Genomic DNA, 21,385 nt, shown 5'->3' on the forward strand with positions numbered 1-21,385 from the left:
CAAGTGTGGTGGTGCGTGGTATCTGCCCCAAACAGCGCGGGAATAGCTCCCCTTCAGCTTAAAAAAGTACTTTTCAGAACACCACGGGATAGCTCTGTTTCACCTTAAAAAAGGGTTTTTCAGCACAGTGCGGAATAGTTCCCCTTCACCTTAAAAAACCCCTACTTTTCAGAACAATGCAGAATTGCTCCATTCCATCTTAAAAATGCTTTTCAGAGGCAACAGCCAGGTGCTCAGACTCACCCAAAAGTGGCACACCTCACCCTTGGGTTTTATTTTCCTCCAGATGAACCACATGGACCAGGTTTCTGAAGCATCTTTTAATCTGAGATAAGAGTAAACAATGGTATAAAATGGTAACAACTCAAGAAGTTTCCAAAATTCTGCTCAGGATTGACACACAGGTCTTCCATTGCCCCCAGGTACCATTAAGTAAAAAAAAAATAATAATAATGAGCCAAGCCCACACTGTGGCTGCCTTTCCAGCCCAGTGATTCCTCCACACAGCTGCAGAATCAGAGCAGCAACATTCACTTCTGTCCTGGAGTACAGAAACATCAGATTTTATGGAAAGTTAAACACAGCCCCCCCCAGTACTTGTCCTCCCTCAGGTCCTACTGTGGCCAGTAGGTCTAGAAAAGTCTTCAAACCCACAACTTGCAATAGAAAAAAAATAAATTTAAAAGGCATGTATTGTGATAATTGTCTCAGGGGCAATAAATGACTCCCCTCCCCCATTTCAGAAGGCCGTAGTCGAGACTTCAGAGGGGCTTGCAGCACCAAAAGAGGCAGCAAACGCTGGCCTGGTCCCTCGTGACAGCAGAGATCGAAGCTATAACCTCCTTCGCGTGTAGCACCCCGACGGCAAGTTAAAACATTTCTGTTCTAGCACAGTCCAATCTAAAGCTTGGCTGTAGTCCAGAGCGCTCACAGCAGGACTGAAGAAAAAAAAAAAAAAAAGTCTCTGCTACAGCCAGGGTAGCTTGGCCATGGAACCATGGGACACTGCGTTCTCCACACTCGGGTGGCTTCTGGAGTGCATCAAGGAGATACGCCGAAGCTGCACTGGAGCAAACCGTCACCGAACTGGCACTGTAACCCTCCTGTGGTCGGCAGCCAGCCTAGTCCAAACTTGTTCCACCTTGAGTTGATCCCAGTAAAAACCAGTTTGTCACAAACAAAAGACACCTCTGCAAATATCGATGGGACTAAGATTTAAGTACAAAAATGGCTTAAAGTGAAATCTGCAGCTTTGTTTCTGCCCTAGTCATTGGCTTTATCCCTTCTGTTGTGCAAAGCCTCTGACTGGTCTGGATTGTGCCCATTTTGGATTTGCTGGAGGTTTCTAGGGAAGGGGTATCTTGATTAAAGATCACTTGGGAAAGTGGAGCTCAACACATCTAGATATTTAAAGATCAGTTCGTGTCTGCTCAAGGCCAACCCACACAGTCTTACTCCTCTTCTGTCCACTGGCCGCTAGCCACATGGCCATTAATGCGGTTGGAGCCGTTACTTGAAGTGCTGAAAACTCCTTTTGTGCTGTTGGAAGTCACATCCTCCTCTTCAGAGCTGCTCTCTACATCACTGCGGTCATCTTTTGATACCTAAATGTTTCATATGAAATTTGGTAGCGGGAAGGGGGGAAAGGAAGTCGAAAAATTCACAGAAAACAGTAGTTAGAAGGTTGTGTCCACAGGAGTAACCAGCTTCAGTCAGCTACATCTACGTTCTGTGTTTGATCTTTGATCTCTGCTCCCTTCAAACTCACAAGGAGGAACCTGTCATCACATACAGAATGGAAAACACAGACACTGACAAGGGCAGTTTGGAAATACAAGTTCCATTTTTCCAAACACACCGTACACCCGTGACAGCACCACGCTTCTTTTGCTCTCACCAGATCAGAGGACACTACAGAGCTCCGGTTGCTCTTGTCTTCCAAGAGCTGCAATTCTAGTTTCGTTAAAGGCCACTTTTCCAAGCAGATTTGGTTTGAATCAAAAAACTTCTCATGCCATAATCATCAGTGGGTGTGACGACCAAAACACATGAACGCATCAACTTTAGAACATTTTGTCCTGCAGGGAGTGGGTTTGATATTTTAAAAATCAACCAGTTCTATTTACCTGGGGGTGTTGGACGACAGCTGGCTGAATACAAGCCAGCAGTACGCCCAGGTGGCCACACAAGCATCCTGGCTTGTATCAGCAGCGGTGTGGCCAGCAGGGCCGGGGCAGCGATCGTCCCCCCGTGCTTGGCACTGGTGAGGCTCCACCCTGAATCCTGTGTTTGGTTTTGGGCCCCTCACTACAAGACAAGACAACGAGGGGCTGGAGTACGTCTAAAGAACAAGGACGCTGGTGAAGGGTCTGGAGCAGGTCTCACCAGGAGCGGCTGAGGGAACCGGGGGTGTTCAGCCTGCAGAAAGGGAGGCTGAGGGGAGACCTCGCTCTACCTGAAAGGAGGCTGTAGCGAGGTGGGGGTCGGTCTCTTCCGCCAAGTAACAAGCAATAGGACAAGAGGGAACAGCCTCAAGTTGTGCCACAGGAGGTTTAGATGGGATATTAAGAAAAAATTCTTCACCAAAAGGGCTGTCAAGCATTGGAACAGGCTGCCCAGGGAGGTGGAGGACTCACCATCCATCGCTGGAGGTATTTAAAAGACGTGTAGCCGTGGTGCTTCGGGACATGGTTTCGTGGTGGGCTTGGTAGTGTTGGGTTAACAGCTGGAATGGATCTTAAAGGTCTTTTCCAACCTAAACGATCCTATGACTCTATCACATTGCTATTTGCACAAAGTGCCTCCCTGTTTCACAGCTTGTGGTTCATACACGAGAACTCATTTACGAGTGAACGCCTATTTGGACAGCGGGCTGTAAACAAAGACAACCACCTAAGGCAGCGAACACCCCGTCAGGCACAGAAGGAGCATCTCTGCCCAGAGATCGACATTAGCTTTACAGAGTTATGCCTTTAATTAAAAAGACCGACTGCAAATCCGCCTGAATTTGATTTGTACGTGGGAGTTTGAACTCCGCGTGCCGCAGGAGGGCACTGCACCAGCACCACAGACCCAACCACCCCAGAAGGTGAAGGGCAGAGATGATAAACCCGGCCCTAACGGCAAACAAGCACCTTGGTTGGTGGCGGGGTGCCAGAGCCATAAACTCACCAGTGCCCAGCAGTGCCTGCGTGAATTGCCCATGCTTTGCATACCCCAAGGCAGGCTCTCCACACTTCTGCCTGGGCACTAATAACCCTCATTTACTTAATGTGCAATGTACTTTGGGGCTAGCACCTTCCCAGGAATGTCAGGATTTCATTCTCTTCTGCTTGCTTTAGAGTCAGGGTTAGGGTTTTGGAACAGCATTCCAGGCAGGAAGTTTTTGAACTCAAGGGAAGATCCGGCAGAAAGCCAGGTAAAGTTAATGATCTCCAGGATTGGTTTTGATAGGCCTGTTGGATGTCCTGGCTTCTGTCTGTTGGCAGAACTTTTGATATTTTTCCCCATTCTCCTGCTATGTTGGAAGTTCAGAGGGTCACTGGAAGGAAGCAGAAATCCCTTTACTTTTTTCCCATTATTTGGGGGACAAGGGACTGTTCTACTCCGTTCTACAAAAAAGCATTGCATTTCTCCCATCCTCTTCCACTCAGCACAGTGTTAATGAGCACTGAAGACAGATATCAGAGTCTCTGTGGGCGTATAAAAGCAGAAAGGTGAAGGTCACACAGCCAGCTGACAGCAGATAAGAACAAACCCCAGGATACTGCTCTGACATTTCAGGAAAACCTGCATTTCAGTACACTGTCAGAACCAGCACTGTATCAACCAGGGGGAGGAACATTTTTAAGAGAAGGCACCAGCCACCTAAAGCCCCAAGACTTTGCTTTTGTCTTTGCCTTGAAACAGACACAGATGTGTTTCAGCGAACAAGCAGCAGCACAGATTACACTTACATGCAAAAGGTGAAACTGTCCAGCTCCAATCTGGCACAGAGAAAAGGATAAAAGAATGAAGACAAGAGTTTAGAGTCCTTTCTCTGCCTAGGTCACCTGGACAGGAGAGAACCAAGGAAAGGAAAAAGATGTAGACCTTAGGATACAGAAACAGCTGCGCAGACAGAAAATAAGACATTTGCAGTAGCAGCTGTGGGGAACAGATGAAAGGATCATGTGCGTGCTCTGAAACATGCCTGCCTTTGACAATCACTGCCACCGACAACTACGATCTAAATATTTTTCAAGGTTTACATTCCATATGTCGGGGCAGCTAAGAAGTCAAACACAAAATAAAGTAGAGCCATGAGAGAGTGATCTGAGTAGATGAGAATACCAAATATCTGATGGAAAAAAAAAAACCCAAACATTTGTGCTAGGAAATCAGCTGCTGCTTTTTGGGAGCTGCAAAGTAAGTGGCTTCTCTTGATGGGTAGGCTGCATGTCAAATTAGTTCCTAGATTGCCTTGCCCTGTCTCGTGCTACTTCAGTTGACCACACTGAGGTTGCAGCCCAAAATCAGCATCGTCACTCTCCGGGCAGTATCTGTTGCTGACCAGCTGCTGTAGTTTCACCCTCCCTCTCCCTAAGGCTCCCGACACAAATTAGGATGAGAACACCAAGGACTGAAGTAAGACTGCAGCCCACTGGCCCAATGACAACCAACAGAGGAGTCTGTTTTTTCTGATTTCTGATCACCCTTTCTCCTCTGCACGCTGCAGCTCAATGCGTGGCCTGCACTGACAGCCAGAGGTCCGGGTCAGTGCTAACAAGCGGAAGACACACAACCCTCATCACATCCCAAGAACCCGCTGAAGTCGGGAAGCTGGAAAACATCCCCTGGGATTGTTCAAAACCAGCTTATTACCACTTTAAACTCAAAAGGAGGTAACAAGTGTCATCATCACTATTATTACAACATCTGAACGTACTGGAAAATTTATTTTCCAGTTATTTTCCTGCATGACTAGAACAGGGAGGAAAGCATCCCGACCTTTGTACACACCTGGCAGCTCAAGTCTGCAGAGCAACCCAGGTAAAAACCTACCGTTCTATAACACACTCCTGATGCAAGTCCCTCGAGAATGAGTACCAGCCCTCCCTGAAGGGCCCAGTTTCTCACGATTGCTTAACAGGGCTTGTAGGAAAGAGGACGCAAACCAGTCACCAGCGATCTTACCTTTCCCCGCACGAGGGCCTTGTAGGCAGTGCGAATGATGAGATAAGACCAGATGATATGCAAGATCTGCAAGGTTACCAAAAGCCCATTGAATAGCCACCATGAAGGATAAGGACCAATCAATTCCCAGCTTTCAAACAGGGTTGTATTCAAAATCCTAAAAGAGATCCAGAAACACGTTACAGATCGGCTGTGCTGCTACCACGGCTTCCAGCTCTACATTCAGGGGACTGGCCAGATGCACAACAGTTTGTATCTCGTTTAAGCATCTGTTGCTTTGCTCCTGTCAGAGCGGTGATGCTGCTAAGTCTCTTGCCAGAGTAAGGAGACAGACTAAGACTAATTAGAAACATTTGAACTGAGCAACAAACAGGAGAAGATGAGAATGTTCTACAATTTGGTTACACATGCAGATCTGCTGCCAATTTCCTTCTCAAAAGCAGGAGCATTTATAATAACTTTACAGGAAGTGATGTCAGGCTGCACTGGTCATCAAAAAAACTGTTAACACGTTCATACCTGGGCAGTCTTCACCCTTATTTAAAGATCAGGAAGGAATTTTGTTCTGTTCTGTTCCCTCAGATTTTTAAAAATTCCTCCTGCCAAGCGGACGACTAGGAACTGCTTTACGGACAAAGCTCTGCACTTGCTTTCATTACTGTTTTGCTGTTCTTGTCACTGGGAGTTATTGCCAGTGCTTAAGTAATTTAATAAACACTTTAGATTTTATGAAGTAGAGAGGTATGGAGAGACCTTTAAAAGATGCCATTAATTTCACAGAGCTTTTAACATTTCACAAGAAAAGAAAACAAGCCTTTCAAAGAAGAACCCAAGTCCCTCAAAATGCAGCTACAGACACATCTAACTCACAGCCAGTTTATGGATGAATTAAACACAATTCCAGAGATACGTTGATGTTTTATACTATTAATTAGGGATGGGAGTATACGTGACGTGAAATAGCAAAGGGTCTGCAATACTGCTGCAAGCTTGCCAGATTTCTCTACAAAGCTGAGGACACTACAGCCAGTGGAAAATACATTAAAGATTTACAGGACTGCTGAGCAACAGTATGATGCAAGAGCATCACCTCATGACAGACAACAGATATAAAACCAGTAACAGCTATCTCATCTGTTGCTGGAAGGAGCCTATGAAGATGTAAGAATTTAAGCTCTTCCTTATCCAGACTCCCTTGATGCATCTACTGGAAAAATAAGAAAAAGCTTTAACGGGAACCTTGATACCCAAGTGTAAGAATTGTTTCTGCCCACTGTCAAGGCACCCAAAAAGAATGGGAATGCAAGCTGTCCATTGCCTAGGGAATAAATATATGCAGTTAAACTGAAATAAACTGAGTCAGAACCAGGTGTAACCAAATTTTTACTACACTCTTCCAATAGGAACAAGAAGTAGGTAACGGTTCATCATCAGCAGAACCTCACCAAGCCTGACCTAGTGAGGTGAGAGGGAATCTCATTACAGGATGATTAGCTATAAGCCAGGTAGCGAGGCTTTTACCTCCCAAGAAACCCAAGTCCTATTTCAGGCTCCGAACAGTCACGACACAAGGATAGGACACCGGTGTCATAAGAATCAGAAACTGCAAGAAACGATGACTAAGCCAGATACTCAAAAATCAAATTTACCTCAAGAGACCATGCCTCATTTGTAACTATTTCCAAAACTTCTTCAGAAAATCAAATAACCCTTCAAGTCTTTTAGAGCAGATACCAGCTGACTTGGCTCCAGCTAATAAGCACTGTCATCACTTTGCAGTAAAAGGAGAGGGGGCAGCTGTGCATTAGGATTCGAGTCACTTTTTCACACTCCCTCAGCTGACTGCTGAGAGGTTTTCACATGCCTAGTTGAACGTACTGCTCCAAACGGCACTTGGTTGACTGCAAATTCAGGCTGCCTTGAGGGACAGGCTGGAAACGCTTGCAAGAAGTCTAAATACAAAGGCTTTGCTTAAAGGACTGGAAGAACAAACAAGATCTTACAGCTCAAGGTGCTTACCAGAAAGGATAAATGCCCAACCGTGTAACAATGAACACGACACCAAAAAGCATGAAGAAAGCATCACAAAGACGTTGGTACTTGGCATAATTGGCTAGCTTTGCAGCCTAGAATAGACAAAAAACATGAGAATATTATTCCCTTTGTGCACTCACGTAATTACCAGGCTGTAGAGCTTCAAAAACCCTCAAGCCATCACATTTGTAAGGAGTTTGGAACATTTAGGGATTATTCTCAGCACTAAAGCAGTTGTGAGGAAAAGCTGACAAGGCAGGATCAGCAGCACAAGTTTTATGGCATATTTAATGCAGTTTATCAAGAATGGGAAAGTCAGCTTGCTCCCCTGAGACCACGCTAGCATTAGGTACGCAAAGATTTCAAAGGAAACTCACCTCTAGAAGGAAATCGGATGCATCATGGAGGCACAGCACCAGAGTTCCAACCCGCACCATATTATTCATGAAAGAGAATGTAATGAGCCCAATTGTAGCCAAATGATGGACGAACATGATCAGGAAGTCCTGGAAACAGAAAAAAAATGAACGAAGACTCTTGGCTGTCAAACAAATACAAAGGTTTGGAACCGAGCCACAAAACTGACTGTGTGGGGTCACAGGATGACTTCAGTTCAGACTCGGGCTCCGCTTTTTATATAAAGCACAGCTCATCACACATCAACCATCATCATTAAAGGTTCCAGAAAGGTCTCTCCCAGCATTTGTGCTCCTGTGAAGTCAGAACTCCGCACACGCAGACACAGCACAGTCTCTTTGGCACACACATGCAAGGAACAGATAAGTATGCCTGCGGACCTCACTGAAAAGACTGACAGGCCAACATATGGGCCTTATTTTTGGCTCCTTTTGGGTTTACAGTCACATTGCTAGTCCTCTTTCATCTCTTGGCACAAATGTTAAGTACGCTGCTGTTACTGTTGTCAGTGCAGAAAAGCCTGCCAGAGCATAGCAGGCACAGAACACAAGAGAACCCAACAGCAAGAACTAGGCCGCTTCATTACAAAAATCTTTACAGCGCACATACGTCTGGGGCTGTCCTCGAGCTGAGCCCCCTGGGTAGAACACTTGCATGTCCATGTACTTTGCCACGCTTCCAGTGCAGAATGTAATCCACTTTAACAGAGTGCAAAACTAAAAATTGTCAACAGCATCACAGACGCTCTTAATCACTCCCTCTCTGCAGCTCCAAGATATTCCGTAGTGCCTCACCTCCTAATATTTCAGTACAGAAAAAAATCCCAGGCAAACTTCTCTTTTTGAACAGTCAATGCAAGAATTGAGGTAACTTGCTACTTTGCAGTTTGTATAACAGAAGTAATAAACCATGATTTATTATGAACTGTTTTCCAACAGTAACAATAAGCCAAATCCTAGAACATAGCGCAATGGAATTAGATTCCGGCAATCGCAACCAGTCATCATTCTGCTGCGCACACAGATGAAAAATTGCTTAAAACCACCCATTTATTAGTGCTTTAGTGTTTGCAGTTCTCTCACCCGGCTCAGCAAGGTACTGCTTTGAGCATCTCATTTTCCTGTTTCCTTGCAAGCCTTCTAATTAAATCTATTTTTACGCCATTATTTGCTATCTTTTTATTGGGAGGTATTGAGTGATTCTGTTCCTTGCCCTGGAAGGTGAAAGGGACTCTCAAGGATATACCAGGCTGCCTATCAGGCTTGCTCCTCCTTTCTCCCCAGGACTGTGGTGATTACAGAATGAGGCAGGCTACACAAAGATGCGAATGAGGAAGAAAATACAGTTCCTACAATGCTTCAGCTTTACTGGCCAGGCACACTCACAATTTTTTGCCAGTCCTAGTTATTTAGCAAAGTGGTTAGTGCAACTCTGGTTAATCTCACCTTCCGTTTAATGTCTGTAAACTGAGAAAACATGAGAGACCAATAGAAGGCCAGCTCCAAGATATAGTAATAATAAAGCCTGGATGTTAGAGGCTGGAAAACAAACAAAGATAGCACAGTTAGAAGACAAAGTACTTGAAAATTTACATTAAAATCAACTTTTTCCTTTGTTCCTTCCCATCCCACTCCGTTCCTCCAGAATGCCGAGGCATAAGTTAAAAGATCTAGAATTAAGGTTTAGTAAAAACAAGCTTAAGCAACAGGCATCTTACTCTAGGCTTAGTCACACAAACATACTTGTGTGTTTGAGCTTTATTCAAAAGGAATAAGATTCCCCCTTGTCAACATTTACAACTCAGACTGCAGCCTCTTGGATTAGGAAAACCAGGCACTGAAACAGACTGGTTGGCCTCTAGACAATCTTATTTGCTGCAGAATGAAAAACAACACTGTAAATAAGTTACCAGTATAATTTTATGATTTTTTCCCCCCACTTTTACTAATCTCAGCAGCAAGTAAACGTAAAATTAGTACAAACTGTGCAGCACCTACCCCGCAGGATAACGAGAAGCGCTCAAGTCTACTGAGTTTTAATCTGCTATCATTAACAACAAATAAAACCTGAAATTGTGCATAAAGTTGGAATCTGGGAAGTGTTTAGCTCCTACCTGAAAAGGGTAGTTGTACCAGCACTGTCGTGTGTCCCAAAACCAGGGTGCCTAAAGAGAAAAGAAGTCATTATTCTGCTGGGTTTTTTCTTCTTCACCATCTAAGGCAGTTGACCGCTACAGTTCGGTTTCACTGAAATTTTATCTTGATTCTACCATTCAAGCTAAATGTCTTGAAAAACATCCTAGTGATTGAAAATATTTTTTCTGCAGTCAAAGGCAAGTTATATTGCAATGGGAATTCAAAGAATAGTCGTCCAGCTCTAGTAATAATAAAGACCCAAAGAGATGAATCTGTATCCCTTCAAGAGGGAGAGGAGAAAAAGCAGCTCTCCATAGCAAACAACAACAAAAATACCCCAAAGAAAACAAACCATAAAAATCAAAATCCCAAACCCCCGCCCCCACACACTACAGTTCTGTCCCATTCTGGGGTAATAGGACAAGTAAGTTTCTCATATTTCTATAACGACAGATCTGTATAGAAACTTTCCTATAGCGTAAAAAAAGTTCTTAAGCAAAACCCCCAGAATCTCCAGTAAGGGAACATAAAAATGCTTATCACCACTAAACCCTCCCTTATTTTAATCTAGGTGCCAGCACTGAAGCAGCGATAGTCAAACCCCCCAAATTTCAGCAGGACAGCCATAGCTCAGCTGCATGCCACACAGATCAACAAGGCAGAGGATGACAGACCAACTCACCGTCCAGAGAAACCTGATTCCATAAAAAAATATACTTAAATAAAATGTAAATCTCCACCTGGAAAAAGAAGCAAAAATTAAACTTAGGAAATAGAAACAGCTTCTGGTTAGCATTTGTAACGAAAACTGGAACAACTGTGAAACACCCCAATTCTGACACTTTAAAAGCTTTCACCCACCAAACGGTAAGCCTTTATTTGTAATAAATCTCATGTAAGCACAAACCTATTTAAGAGTTTTCACACCACATATGAGTTTGCATCAACAGCCGAGTTTGAAATAAAGTTGAAATAAAAATGAACATGCATCATTCATATGCTTTCACATACAACAAGATAACAACAAGATAAGTCATTGTTATCCAGAAGGTATCCTAATATATATATATTTGTCCCTCTTACCTTGTGGCTTTAAGTAGACAAAACCATACTGGGGGGAAGAATTAATATGAAGCAAGTTACTGGAAAGGAAAGAAACCAGCACAGAAGAAATAACAAGTCAGGAAAAAATATTCAGATGCTACTACACTAACAGAGGTAACTGCAAGCATTCAGAAAGAAACAAAGCACAAAAGAACGAACTGAAATGAAAAGAACAGGAATCCAAGAAGTGTCTGTATAAAGGTATATACATCATCACGTAAGCCATAAGGTCATTGTGTCTGTGAACAAATGCTGGTCTACAACATAACTGTGCAGGCAGCAGAGTCGCCTTCAGTACAGTTACTCAAGTTGTGGACGTGCATATGCACACACACGCAGGCTGAAGTGCTCCGTTTGCATTAAGGACCCGGTCCACTAACTAATTCATTGACAGGAATAGCTCCTGTACATCTGTTCTGGTCTCTCATGCACATCTAAACAAAATATTTTAGAATACTGAATTCTAAAAAGCCCTCCTAACTACTTTCATTTGCATAGAGAAGAATTTATCTTCCACCAGCCAACCCCAAGACACTAGTTTAAATTAGCAGCTGACCACAGTTTCAGTTAGAAAAGAGAACATACAGCTGGAGCTTTAAGATGAAGCCACATCTTGGCCTCTGCACAAACATACATGCTCTCACAAAATTTAGTGAGGGTGGTGGGTTTGTCCTGGTTCCTCCGATGACGAAACCAGCGCTGGATCTTTCGAACATCCCAGTCTAGCTGCTTTGACAAGCCTTCTAACCTTTTTCCATCTGGAGACTGAAGGAAAACAAAACAAGTGTCATTTCTCCTACTTCTCAACCTACTTTCAATCTGAGATCCCCTGTGTACCATCACAGAAATGATGCAAAGAGAACAAAAAATACACACTAGGAAGGTACTACGTATAGACTGGAAGCAGGAACCTATTGCCACAAATGTTCATTCAAGTTCAGCCTTCGTAAGCCACTAATTACTTAATTATTCAGAATGCTTTTGCTTTAACAATTCCTCACCTTGTTCATCATTTGACAGCACATAAAGACAAAGAATGCAATTGTTCTGTTTCTTAATTTGGGAGGAGGAGCTTTTAAAATTATCTGTCCTACCTGTTAAAACTTGCACATCGATTCACACTGTCCAGAACTCAGGCAGATCAAACCTGAATACCTGTCAGGGTTGCTACTTACTGCAAGTTTAGGGAAACTTTAAAGTAAGAGTTCATTTAACGCACTAGATACCTGTATATTCCAAAAAGGCATCGTAGAGATGGCATTATTTCCTTTATGAAAGCTTATAAATAAAATTACATTTCAAAACTGAACTAATTGTGTGATAAAGAATGTATCACTGTTCTCTGACTGGAAACTCTATTGGCAGTTCAGTCGAATCATGACATAAATGGATTTAGAAGTGACAAAGTGAACAAAACCTGATAACTACCTCTAAAATGGCCCAGTGGTGAGATAAGCCACGTTAGTTTCAGACCAGTGTCCTTTTAACAAGCTCTGCCAGGGAGCTCTTACAACTGAAAGATGATAAACAGAGCTTACTGCTTGAGCTACACACGAACCCCAAAAACTATGCAGAATGCTGATTTAATAGTCACCAGACTGCTCAACTGAAAAGCAAAATCATGTCTCATTTGATTTTCAGTATCAAGACCGTGACTTTCCTGTAATTCCATCACAAGCAGATCTCTCTGCACTTCACTAGGCTTTAATGGCTCGGGCTACCTGACACTTCTGCATTGGAAGTGAACCTGCCTCAAAGGAGAATTTACAGAGCTCCAGTTTCAGAAGAGCAATAAAATCTTTCCCCTGCGCCAGTGCCACCCTACATTCAGATTCTGAAAATCCAACAGCAGACACGAGCACACTGGTACAGTTAAATGCAGCTCTGTTTTCATAAACTAGATAAATTTTGCACAGCTTTTGTCCTCATGGGTTTTCTAAACATTAATTCAAGGATATCCCCTACATAAAATGCAACAAATCCCCCACAAATGGCAGCAATTCATTGGGACTTTTCAGTTCACATGTCATTCCAAATAACTCAAAACTTTAATGTTCCTGTAATGAGTGTTAGTTAGGTTTTTAAAGAATTTCCCTTCCATTCACCGAGCACTTTATCTGCTCTATTCAGAATGAAGTTCACCATCACCAAATCAGAACATAAAACCTTCCATTTCATTATCTTTAATGAAAATCTATCACACTGCGTGGATTTCACTGTCAACATTCAACAGAGTGCGGACAGTGTGGAATTCTGTAAATCTGAAGTGAAGGAGCACTGTCAAGCTTAAGTGAAAGAAAGGCCATGAAACAATCAAAAGAAACACCTACTGCCACCATTAGATGTCCTACCCCTTATCAGGGCACACTTAACCAGTGACTGAACGCTCTCCTTAAATAACCAGCTTCCACTGTGACAGCTGTTGTCCAATTCCAGAGCAGATGGCCAAAATAAGAGGAAGGCATTCACACAACCGGCTGATAAAACCAGCAAAGGAACAGATCTCAGGGAAAAGAGCAGCACTTTTCCAATAGAAAATGAAAGAGACTGCGGAATTTCTTGTTAAACCAAGAACTACCACCTGTTACAGGAGTTACAATGTGGACAAAGGCAGGGCACCAAAGGAAGAAGCCTCGTACCTTTCCAAAAAGAGAACATTTTTTGTTTAAAAAAGGTTCTTCTCTGCACAAAAGCATAGGTCAGCCATAAAGAGAATTTACTTTGCTACAAGAAGGACATGCCAGAAAGAGCACACTCATTGTGCATGCAGTGTGAAATGCATTTATCTTAAAACTAGAAAACTGGAAGGAAAAAGCCAGCTGCCCTCCCCTCCCCCCCTTATTATGGGCCTCCATTTCCATCAGAATTTGAAGCGTGACTCACCTTAGTGATGGATGTAAACACTTTCTCTAAAATTGCATTAGGCTGGGCTCTGTGAGGTCCACTGTCTTGAATGCCAAGGTTTATGGCACACGGCTTGGCAATAAACCTGAAAGAGTTCCAAGAAAGAGCTAGATTAAAACAAGATATCCATTTCCTTCCTCTGCCTAAATCACAAGGACCCGGGCCTGTCACCAACTGCAAAACCCATTCAAAAAGTGTTTGAAGATCTCCACTCGCTTCGCTTAAAGAAACTTCACAGGGGAAGCAGCATCTTTTATTAGTCCAAATGGTAATTGCAGACAGCGCACACAGTAAACATCTACAATTAAAAAGTAAATCTCAACGTCCTTGGCTTGTAGAGGACCAGAATGTCTTTCCCCAGGGTGATTCTCATTACTCAGAAATAAAATAATAGATCACAGATAGCAGTTCTCTGTGAGCACAAACGCCGAAGCTCCTGTAGCCCTATAAACAAAATGCCTCATTTCCAGAACGCGCCTCACCGTCACACAGCTTGGAAAAAAGGGAAGTTTAAGTGACACCGTTCCTAAAAGACACACTGTTTTGGTTTGGGGTTTTTGTGGGGGGGGGGAAATAAAGTGGCTTGTTTCCTTCAGGAAAGCGAGGAAGACATAAGAGGTCACGCAGGCTGAAAGACCCAAGATCTCAGTTCCTTACTCAGTCCTGTACGTACCACATATTCCAAAAGCTGATCTAACACTCTGTGAATTCTACAGCACGGAGACTCTGAACACAAGCCTGGTTTTGCAGCTACAATGGATTTATACACACTCAAAAATTACCAGGTTTTGCCATACCTTTGTGTCAAAACGGGCACAGGGTTCTACTGAAAATGCATATGTTACCTGAACACGTGAATTTTCATCTCCTGTTGGTGGGCGAGAGAGGAGGGTTTCAAGAAGCAATTTTTGTTATTTTTAAAATAAATTACTTTGAGAGAGACTGCACAAAGAACCTGTTTCTCAAAACCAGCCTTGAAAAGGACCCAACATTTGCATCATTAAATTATTTTCCTTCAAAACAGAGATCGTTTCAGAGACAACAGAATTGAAGACAACAAATTACACATATGTATTCCATTTAGCAGACTCAGAGTGCCACTGAGCAGAAAACGCTGCTTTTTCCAACCACATTTGTTACCATTTCTCCTTGTATTCAAAAGGAGAGATTAAAACGCAGGAGAATCATGACTCTAAGTGTTCCAAGAGCAGCCATTCTTGGGAGTACACCCTTAGTACTTCAGCAACGAATAGCTACGACTGCCTTTAAGAACAGACACAGATTTGGGGTTTTCCCTTTGAGAAACTACAGATCGGCTCATGACTAATCCTAAAGGAACTCCCCTGCTCTCAGAAAATACTAAACAAGTAATAGACACTGTGGCCTCAGGTTTCACTGTCCTGCCCCATTTCTTCATACGTCCTGTTCATTTCAACAGTCATGGCTTTAAAGAAGAAAAAAAAAAAAAAAAAAGGAAAGAGTTATTTCCTTTTAGCTTGGCTCAAAAGGCTCACTGCTTCCTCTATAACCTAGACCGTCAGCCAGAAATCATGTTCTGATGTTATGAAACATTTGGCTAGACCCCCATAAAAGTGTACATCTTTATACTCGTCTTTCCTACAGGATATGCCACAACAGCAAAGAAGTACACATGTGCAATTACAGGATGTCAAATATTTTTATTTTGTTTTCTGGGATGCAGTGCTTATAGCTCTATATAAAAAAAAAATCCTGGCCTGAAGATACTCAGTTTGGGTCAGTTTCCTCATGTAAAAGAGGAAACCGGAAAAATCTAAAAATCTGCACATTCAATTAATTTATTATTCAGGAGAGTCGTCTTTTGTTTTAAGAACAAGTAAACAAGAGAAGGAATGGTTAATAAAACTTACAGTGATCCATACAAAGTTTTGACATTATTCTAGAATTCAAAACCTGAAGCATCAAGGCAAGAAGAAACAACATCTCCCCAGAAGAAAAAGATGCAGAAATAATTCCCTTTGGGACTTCAAGATTGAAAACCATACAAACAGAACCAAGGAAACAAAACCCCACACTTCAAAACTTTGCATGAAACTATTCCTGAGTAGTAGGCTTCCTTCACTAGCAGGCTTAGGCAAAAAAATACAGATGTTTCCAGAAATGTGAGCAGGGGGGATACAAATCAAGAGTAAGCCACAGGTTACAGATACAGCACAGGACTCAAGTTACTCAGTCAAGCATGTGGGAGACCAAAGAGCAAACCAGAAAAAAAACCCCAACCAACCCACAAACATTTCTAGGTGCACAGAAGCAGACAGACATCAACACAAGCCAACAGACAAGTCACAACACTGGAAGCGAAGGAGGTAGCGGTCCCAGTCACAGAAACAGGAAGGAAAAAGGATGGCAGCAACGGATTTCATTACTTTGACAGAAGTCAAACCCAACGCCGTAACGTAGCTTTTCTAACTCCCACAACTATTGCCTTCGTGCAATGGAACTGCAAACTGCAAAAAAAAAAAAAATGGGAACTGTCCTTCCACAGGGAGTCCAGACCGGCCGTGCAAGGTGTTTCCACCTGGGCCGGCACGGCCAACTCCCGCTCACGAGTCCACAGAACCACCATGGATGGTCCAATTGCTCGGACCAGTTGCTACCTTGCAGGGGAAATATGAACATTCATCCTGTTAGTATGGCATCTTGATTTTTTTTCTGACTGACATTTCCATCAGGTGCTCAGTAAGGAAAACTCAAAATTTCTGTGATGTTTTCTATTTCTGGCCCCACCATCGGTTTTCAGATATGCAAGTTTTGCACTGCATCCCACAGGGAAAAAAGTCTGCATAGCAATAGCAGTTAAGCACCAAAAAACAAAGGCTGCCCAGGTAGTAGGATTTCCATTTTTGGGGATATTCAAAACTGAACAGCGCAAGACCATGAGCAATGCGGCTTGACTAAAACGTCGGCCTTGCTTTGAGGAGAGGACTGGACAAGGTGACCTCCAGAGGTCCCTTTTAATCTAAATTATTTTATGATTCCACATAAATCTGAACTGCAGCAATTATTCCCAAGGTGAACTTACTGCCGCACCTTCCCAGCAAGGAATTATCATCACTTCAATACTTATATTATACTTTTCTGAACACGTATCTGCTCATTGGCTTAAGTCATACCTACCAAGCTACCTTTTTCATACTAGTTGTTAGGACAGACTGGTTTTGAAACCAACGCCAATTTTCAAGTACACAGACTCACATGTTACAACAAATATTTCTGAGGCATGTTGTACTTCACAAACCCAAAGGCAGAATCCTTCTTTATGCAACATTTGAGTTTGGTGACTCCCTATTATAGCTGTGAAAAGGAAGAGCAATCTGTGAAATAGTAAGATTTATAAATACACACTTGAAGTACAAGTTTGTCTTTCCATAATCTCAGTTTCACTGTGTTAAGATTAAAGCACCTCATGCCACAACTGTCCCTAGTTTTCCAGCCAGACCTAATGAAGTAACATCTAATTTTTCTCCCCTCCCCAGCTTGCGCACAAGCTGCAGATCCTTCCTCAGACCTGTACAGTACCAAGCATATCTGTTCCTGAAGGGCATTCCAGGGTAATTATAAACACATCATACAAATAACAGGCTCCAAGTTTTTGCAGGTACCTGGGAATTTTTTGGGGGTCTGCAGTGGGACAAGATGCGTAAGAAGTAACAGCAAGCATAACCCCCAAAAACCCCAAACACACCACAAACCTGTGGGCAGAAGTCCTTCTTTATCTCGCCTGCACCAAAATCTGCCCCCCTACCACTGAGTCAGGACTTCACCTTCCTGTAGAAGTCTTGCCTCATCTCTACAGTCATGCACCTTCCACGGTCAGCCTAACGAGTATTCACCAGCATCATGATGCAAAGGTTAATTTATAGGAGCGCTCACGAACAGAAACATGTGTCAGCGTTACAAGTGTCAGTGTCACAAAAGCACTTCTTCCCACTGAAGATCTGCAGCTAAAGGATAAAGAAACGAAGAGAAGCAAAAACAAAAGAGCTACACAAGTATATAATTCAAGTTCTGAGTCATCAAGTCCAACTGCCAAACGCATGTCAAAGACGACGTTTGACACAATCAACCCCAAAGCCTGAATCAGGGTATAAGCACAATGGGATTTTAAGATAAATGTGAACTTTTATGACGTGTTCAAAGTGGCAGGAGGAAAGAGAAAAGCATTTCTTAAAAAAATACGGTCTTTTAAAAGAAGCATACTAGAAACTGCCCTGGATGTTGCTCTCACTATCTGCTTTCGCTTCAGGATACCACCATTGAGACATACTATAGCAAAGACACAGCTGAAAAAAAAGAACCACTCTCTCAGGAACCAGGCCGTGGTCTCTAGGCTTTACTGTGTAGGCAGAGGACATCATCTATCATCTGACTCCTCCCTAAATTAACACTGCAAAAGAAATCTCACAAACCAGGTAGACATCATCAGCATAAAGTAATTGCTACCAGAAGGACTGTGTTACGAGGCACGCTAGGATGTACTGTTATCTCTAACATCTCATGCTCCAGAGAAAAAAGCATTTTTTGTGCTTCTTCCCTAGACACCTGGACTAAACAGGACTTGGGAAGTGAGGAGCCCTTCCTACAACATCCCTTTCAGGAGCACCGCTCTGTCTCACAACTCCCTTTCCTTGTCTGCTAGTGAGTGCCAACGTTTGGCCAAGACTAGCAGCAGTGCACCGAGCTGAGATGCAATTTTGGCACTGCCACGTGTGTTTCTGGGTCCTCGGTGGTGGTTTGAGCTTCCAGTAGTTTTCTGAAGCTTTTTTTTTTTTTTTTGAGGGAAGAAATATATGAGGGGGAAAAAAAAGCGCCTCTCAAATTTCTCTGTTCTGCTGATCTGCTTCATTTTTCTCCACACTTTGCTTTTTACTTCACCCCAGTCCTCTAATTTTAATTTCTAAAAATTTAAGAGAATTCACACTTCTTACAGAAAACCCACGAAACAAAACCAACTCGATTCCTACTCACTTTAGTCCTACAGCCCTTTTCACGCTCAGAAACGCTTCTGCCCTTTCAATGCAGAAATTTAAGATTGATTTAATCTTTAATGAACAACCTGAATAGCAACACAAGGTGTCTCGGTCTGCTTCACCTAATGGTTTTCCTATATAAGCCGCTTTACTAATTAGTATCTATGTCACCCACACAGTCTGCGCGGCGTGCGGCTGTAAGAGATACACATCACGGGAAGGATAAACTCCTGCCCCAGGGAAGAGTGAATATCATTATATTTATGGATATATGGATGTAAGAAAATGAGAGATACCGTATTACACCTGTTCAGGGCAGAGACGACGGTCCGTGTGCGCTTCCATCGCGCCCGAGATGCTGGGGATCCACAAATTGTTTAATAATATACCAGGCCATGTGAGCAAATCCTATTTCCTCATGGAGGAACGGGTGAGGAAAGCACGACCAAGGCCGAGCCCAGCAAGGGGGAGGGAAGGGAGCCCAGGCCTCCCCCTTGCCCTGCCGAGCTTCTCCTGCCCCGGGGTGGAAGAAATAAAAGTTGAATTTCGCATAGTTTTTTGCTGGCGCTGCCTCAGCGTGAGGTACCGCCAACAGCGGGGAGCCTCTCAGGAGCCAAAGGTAAGGCAGAGAGGAGCCCGACGTGCTCGGTATGTCGTGACAGAGGCAGAGGGGTTCTCCGGACAGGTTTTCCAGCGTTATACAATATTTTTTTTCCACACAAAAAAAGAGCCGCGGGCGCACAGCCCGCCACGGCCTCCACGGAAAGGCCTCGGCGCCGCCTGAGGGGCGAGGGGGGCCCAGCCGAGCCGCCCTGGCCCTGGGGGGGGGGGGGGGGGGGGCCGGCCCGGGGCGCTGCGCAGCCCGTTGCTAAGAGACACCGGCGGCCTCGTCGCACACCGAGGCGGGAGCGGGAGGCGAACCGAAGGCCTGAGGGCCCCGCCACCCCGGGGAGGCGGGGGGGTGGGGGGGGGGGGGTGGGAGCCCCGGGGGCGGGCGGTCCCGCGCTCACCTCTCGAAGAGCAGCCGCACGGCGAAGATGCCGAGCGCCAGCGGGAAGGCGGAGAGGACGTGGCCCGCCCGCGGGTACTGCAGCCCGCTGCCCGGCGGGCCCGGCTCGCCGGCTAGGTCCGCCCACGTCACGTTGTGCGGCAGCCAGAAACGCTCGTTCCAGAACCAGGCCCACAGCGCCGCCGCCGCGGCCGCCGCCATCTTCCGCCGCCGCCGCCCGCCGCCTCCCTCCCGGCGGCCGCAGCTGAGGCGGCCACCACAGCGGGGCGGGGCCGCGCGTCGGCTCCGCCCCTTCCCCCTCCCGGCGGCGAGCGCGCATGCGCGGGGTGTGGGTAGGCGGGGCTTCGCTTCGCCCCGCCCACCGCGGACCGTTAGCTCGGGGCATGCGTAGTGCTGCGCCCGCGCGCCGCCGCCTCAGCACTCGCTGAGGGGAGGAGGCGCGAAGGTGGCCCCTCACCGCCTGCCCAGCCCTGAGGAGGACGGGGCATCATTTTTTCTTTCCACGAACAGAGACAAATTGTTGTGCCTGAAAATAAAAATAAGGCCTCCTGACAGTCTCTAGTGGGTCCTGAGAGGAGTGCGGCCTCTTCCCCCCCCAGTAACGCCTCAGTGGAGGCAGGCTCTGGGCCCAGCCCGATGACCGTGGAGGAGATTAAAACTGGTCAAAAACGGTAATTAAACCATCTCCAGCTCATCCCCAAGAGGCAGGACTCCTTGTGGGGGGCTCCCAACCATCCCACTCACCTCTGAAGGGAAGGGCCCTACAGCTTCCAGCAGGGACTTCCCAGGAGAAGAGTTTAACGGTAAGACACCCAGAACCAGTTTTATTAGCATCACTATATTTACTGTATTACCAGTATTAATAGCAATGTGGTTTAACATCTCAGCACCAAACAAAAGAACAAGAGGTATTGGCAAAGCTTTAGATATTCCCTACAGCTTTTAAAACACTCAGAAAAAAAAATGGTGTTTTAGCTTGACAGTCTTGGGATGCGGGTTACCAAGTAACAAAGCCTAGCCTTTGTGTAACTAAGTTTTCCATCTCTCCACACAGGTCAACAGCATCAACCTCCTTGTACACTGTAGCAAATGATCCATCTTTCATGTAATAGCTCTTCTGGCATCTGTCCAGTTGAGAACAAATCAAACAGGCCATTAAGCACTCAAATACTACGATAACTAATAGATCTAGGGACAGGCTAGTTCGCTATCTGTTCACCTTTCTTATAATCAGCAACTCTATTTAAAAGTACCACTTATGCTAATTTCTCCTTGAAGATGTTCAGCCAGTCCCCGTGAACAGTAAGGCTCCTTGTATCTCAGAGACTCACAGATGCCTCAGAGTTAACTAGAACTAACAATGTATATAAAGTCTCTGGTAACTGCAGCCAGTATTGCTTTAGTGTCATGTAACCAGGGATGCACTGGAAAATTCTGTTGTGTTTCCTAAGAAACAAGCAGTGGGCATATTCAATAAATCTGAGTCCACAGTGTACAATACTCTTCCCTTCCTTTTCAAATACACTTAGCGCAATTTCCAGTCAAAGATCTCCAATTGCTTAGTAATTTAAGGAAATCCAATACCAGATGGATTTTGT

General features: G+C 44.4%; 1 protein-coding gene across 3 annotated transcripts; it reads right to left on the bottom strand.

Moving 5' to 3' along the window:
- Positions 1–305: 305 nt before the first annotated feature.
- CERS5 (ceramide synthase 5) lies at positions 306–20,066 on the bottom strand. Of its 3 annotated transcripts, none has more exons than XM_055697134.1 (10): positions 19,789–20,066; positions 13,749–13,854; positions 11,500–11,630; positions 10,444–10,501; positions 9,740–9,790; positions 9,072–9,164; positions 7,587–7,715; positions 7,195–7,301; positions 5,176–5,332; positions 306–1,604 (listed from the first exon to the last, which is right to left on the bottom strand). In XM_055697134.1, the coding sequence occupies exons 1-10, from the start codon at positions 19,986–19,988 to the stop codon at positions 1,452–1,454; spliced, it is 1,185 nt and encodes a 394-aa protein (XP_055553109.1). In that variant the 5' UTR covers positions 19,989–20,066; the 3' UTR covers positions 306–1,451. The 3 variants fall into 3 exon arrangements, with proteins under 3 accessions (XP_055553109.1, XP_055553110.1, XP_055553111.1); XM_055697135.1 differs by lacking the exon at positions 306–1,604 and adding an exon at positions 1,611–4,052; XM_055697136.1 differs by lacking the exon at positions 306–1,604 and adding an exon at positions 1,611–4,061 and having other exon boundaries at positions 5,172–5,332.
- Positions 20,067–21,385: the final 1,319 nt, after the last annotated feature.

The sequence above is a fragment of the Falco cherrug genome, chromosome 19 (genome assembly GCF_023634085.1).
Source record: "Falco cherrug isolate bFalChe1 chromosome 19, bFalChe1.pri, whole genome shotgun sequence".
Taxonomy (NCBI): Eukaryota; Metazoa; Chordata; class Aves; order Falconiformes; family Falconidae; genus Falco; species Falco cherrug.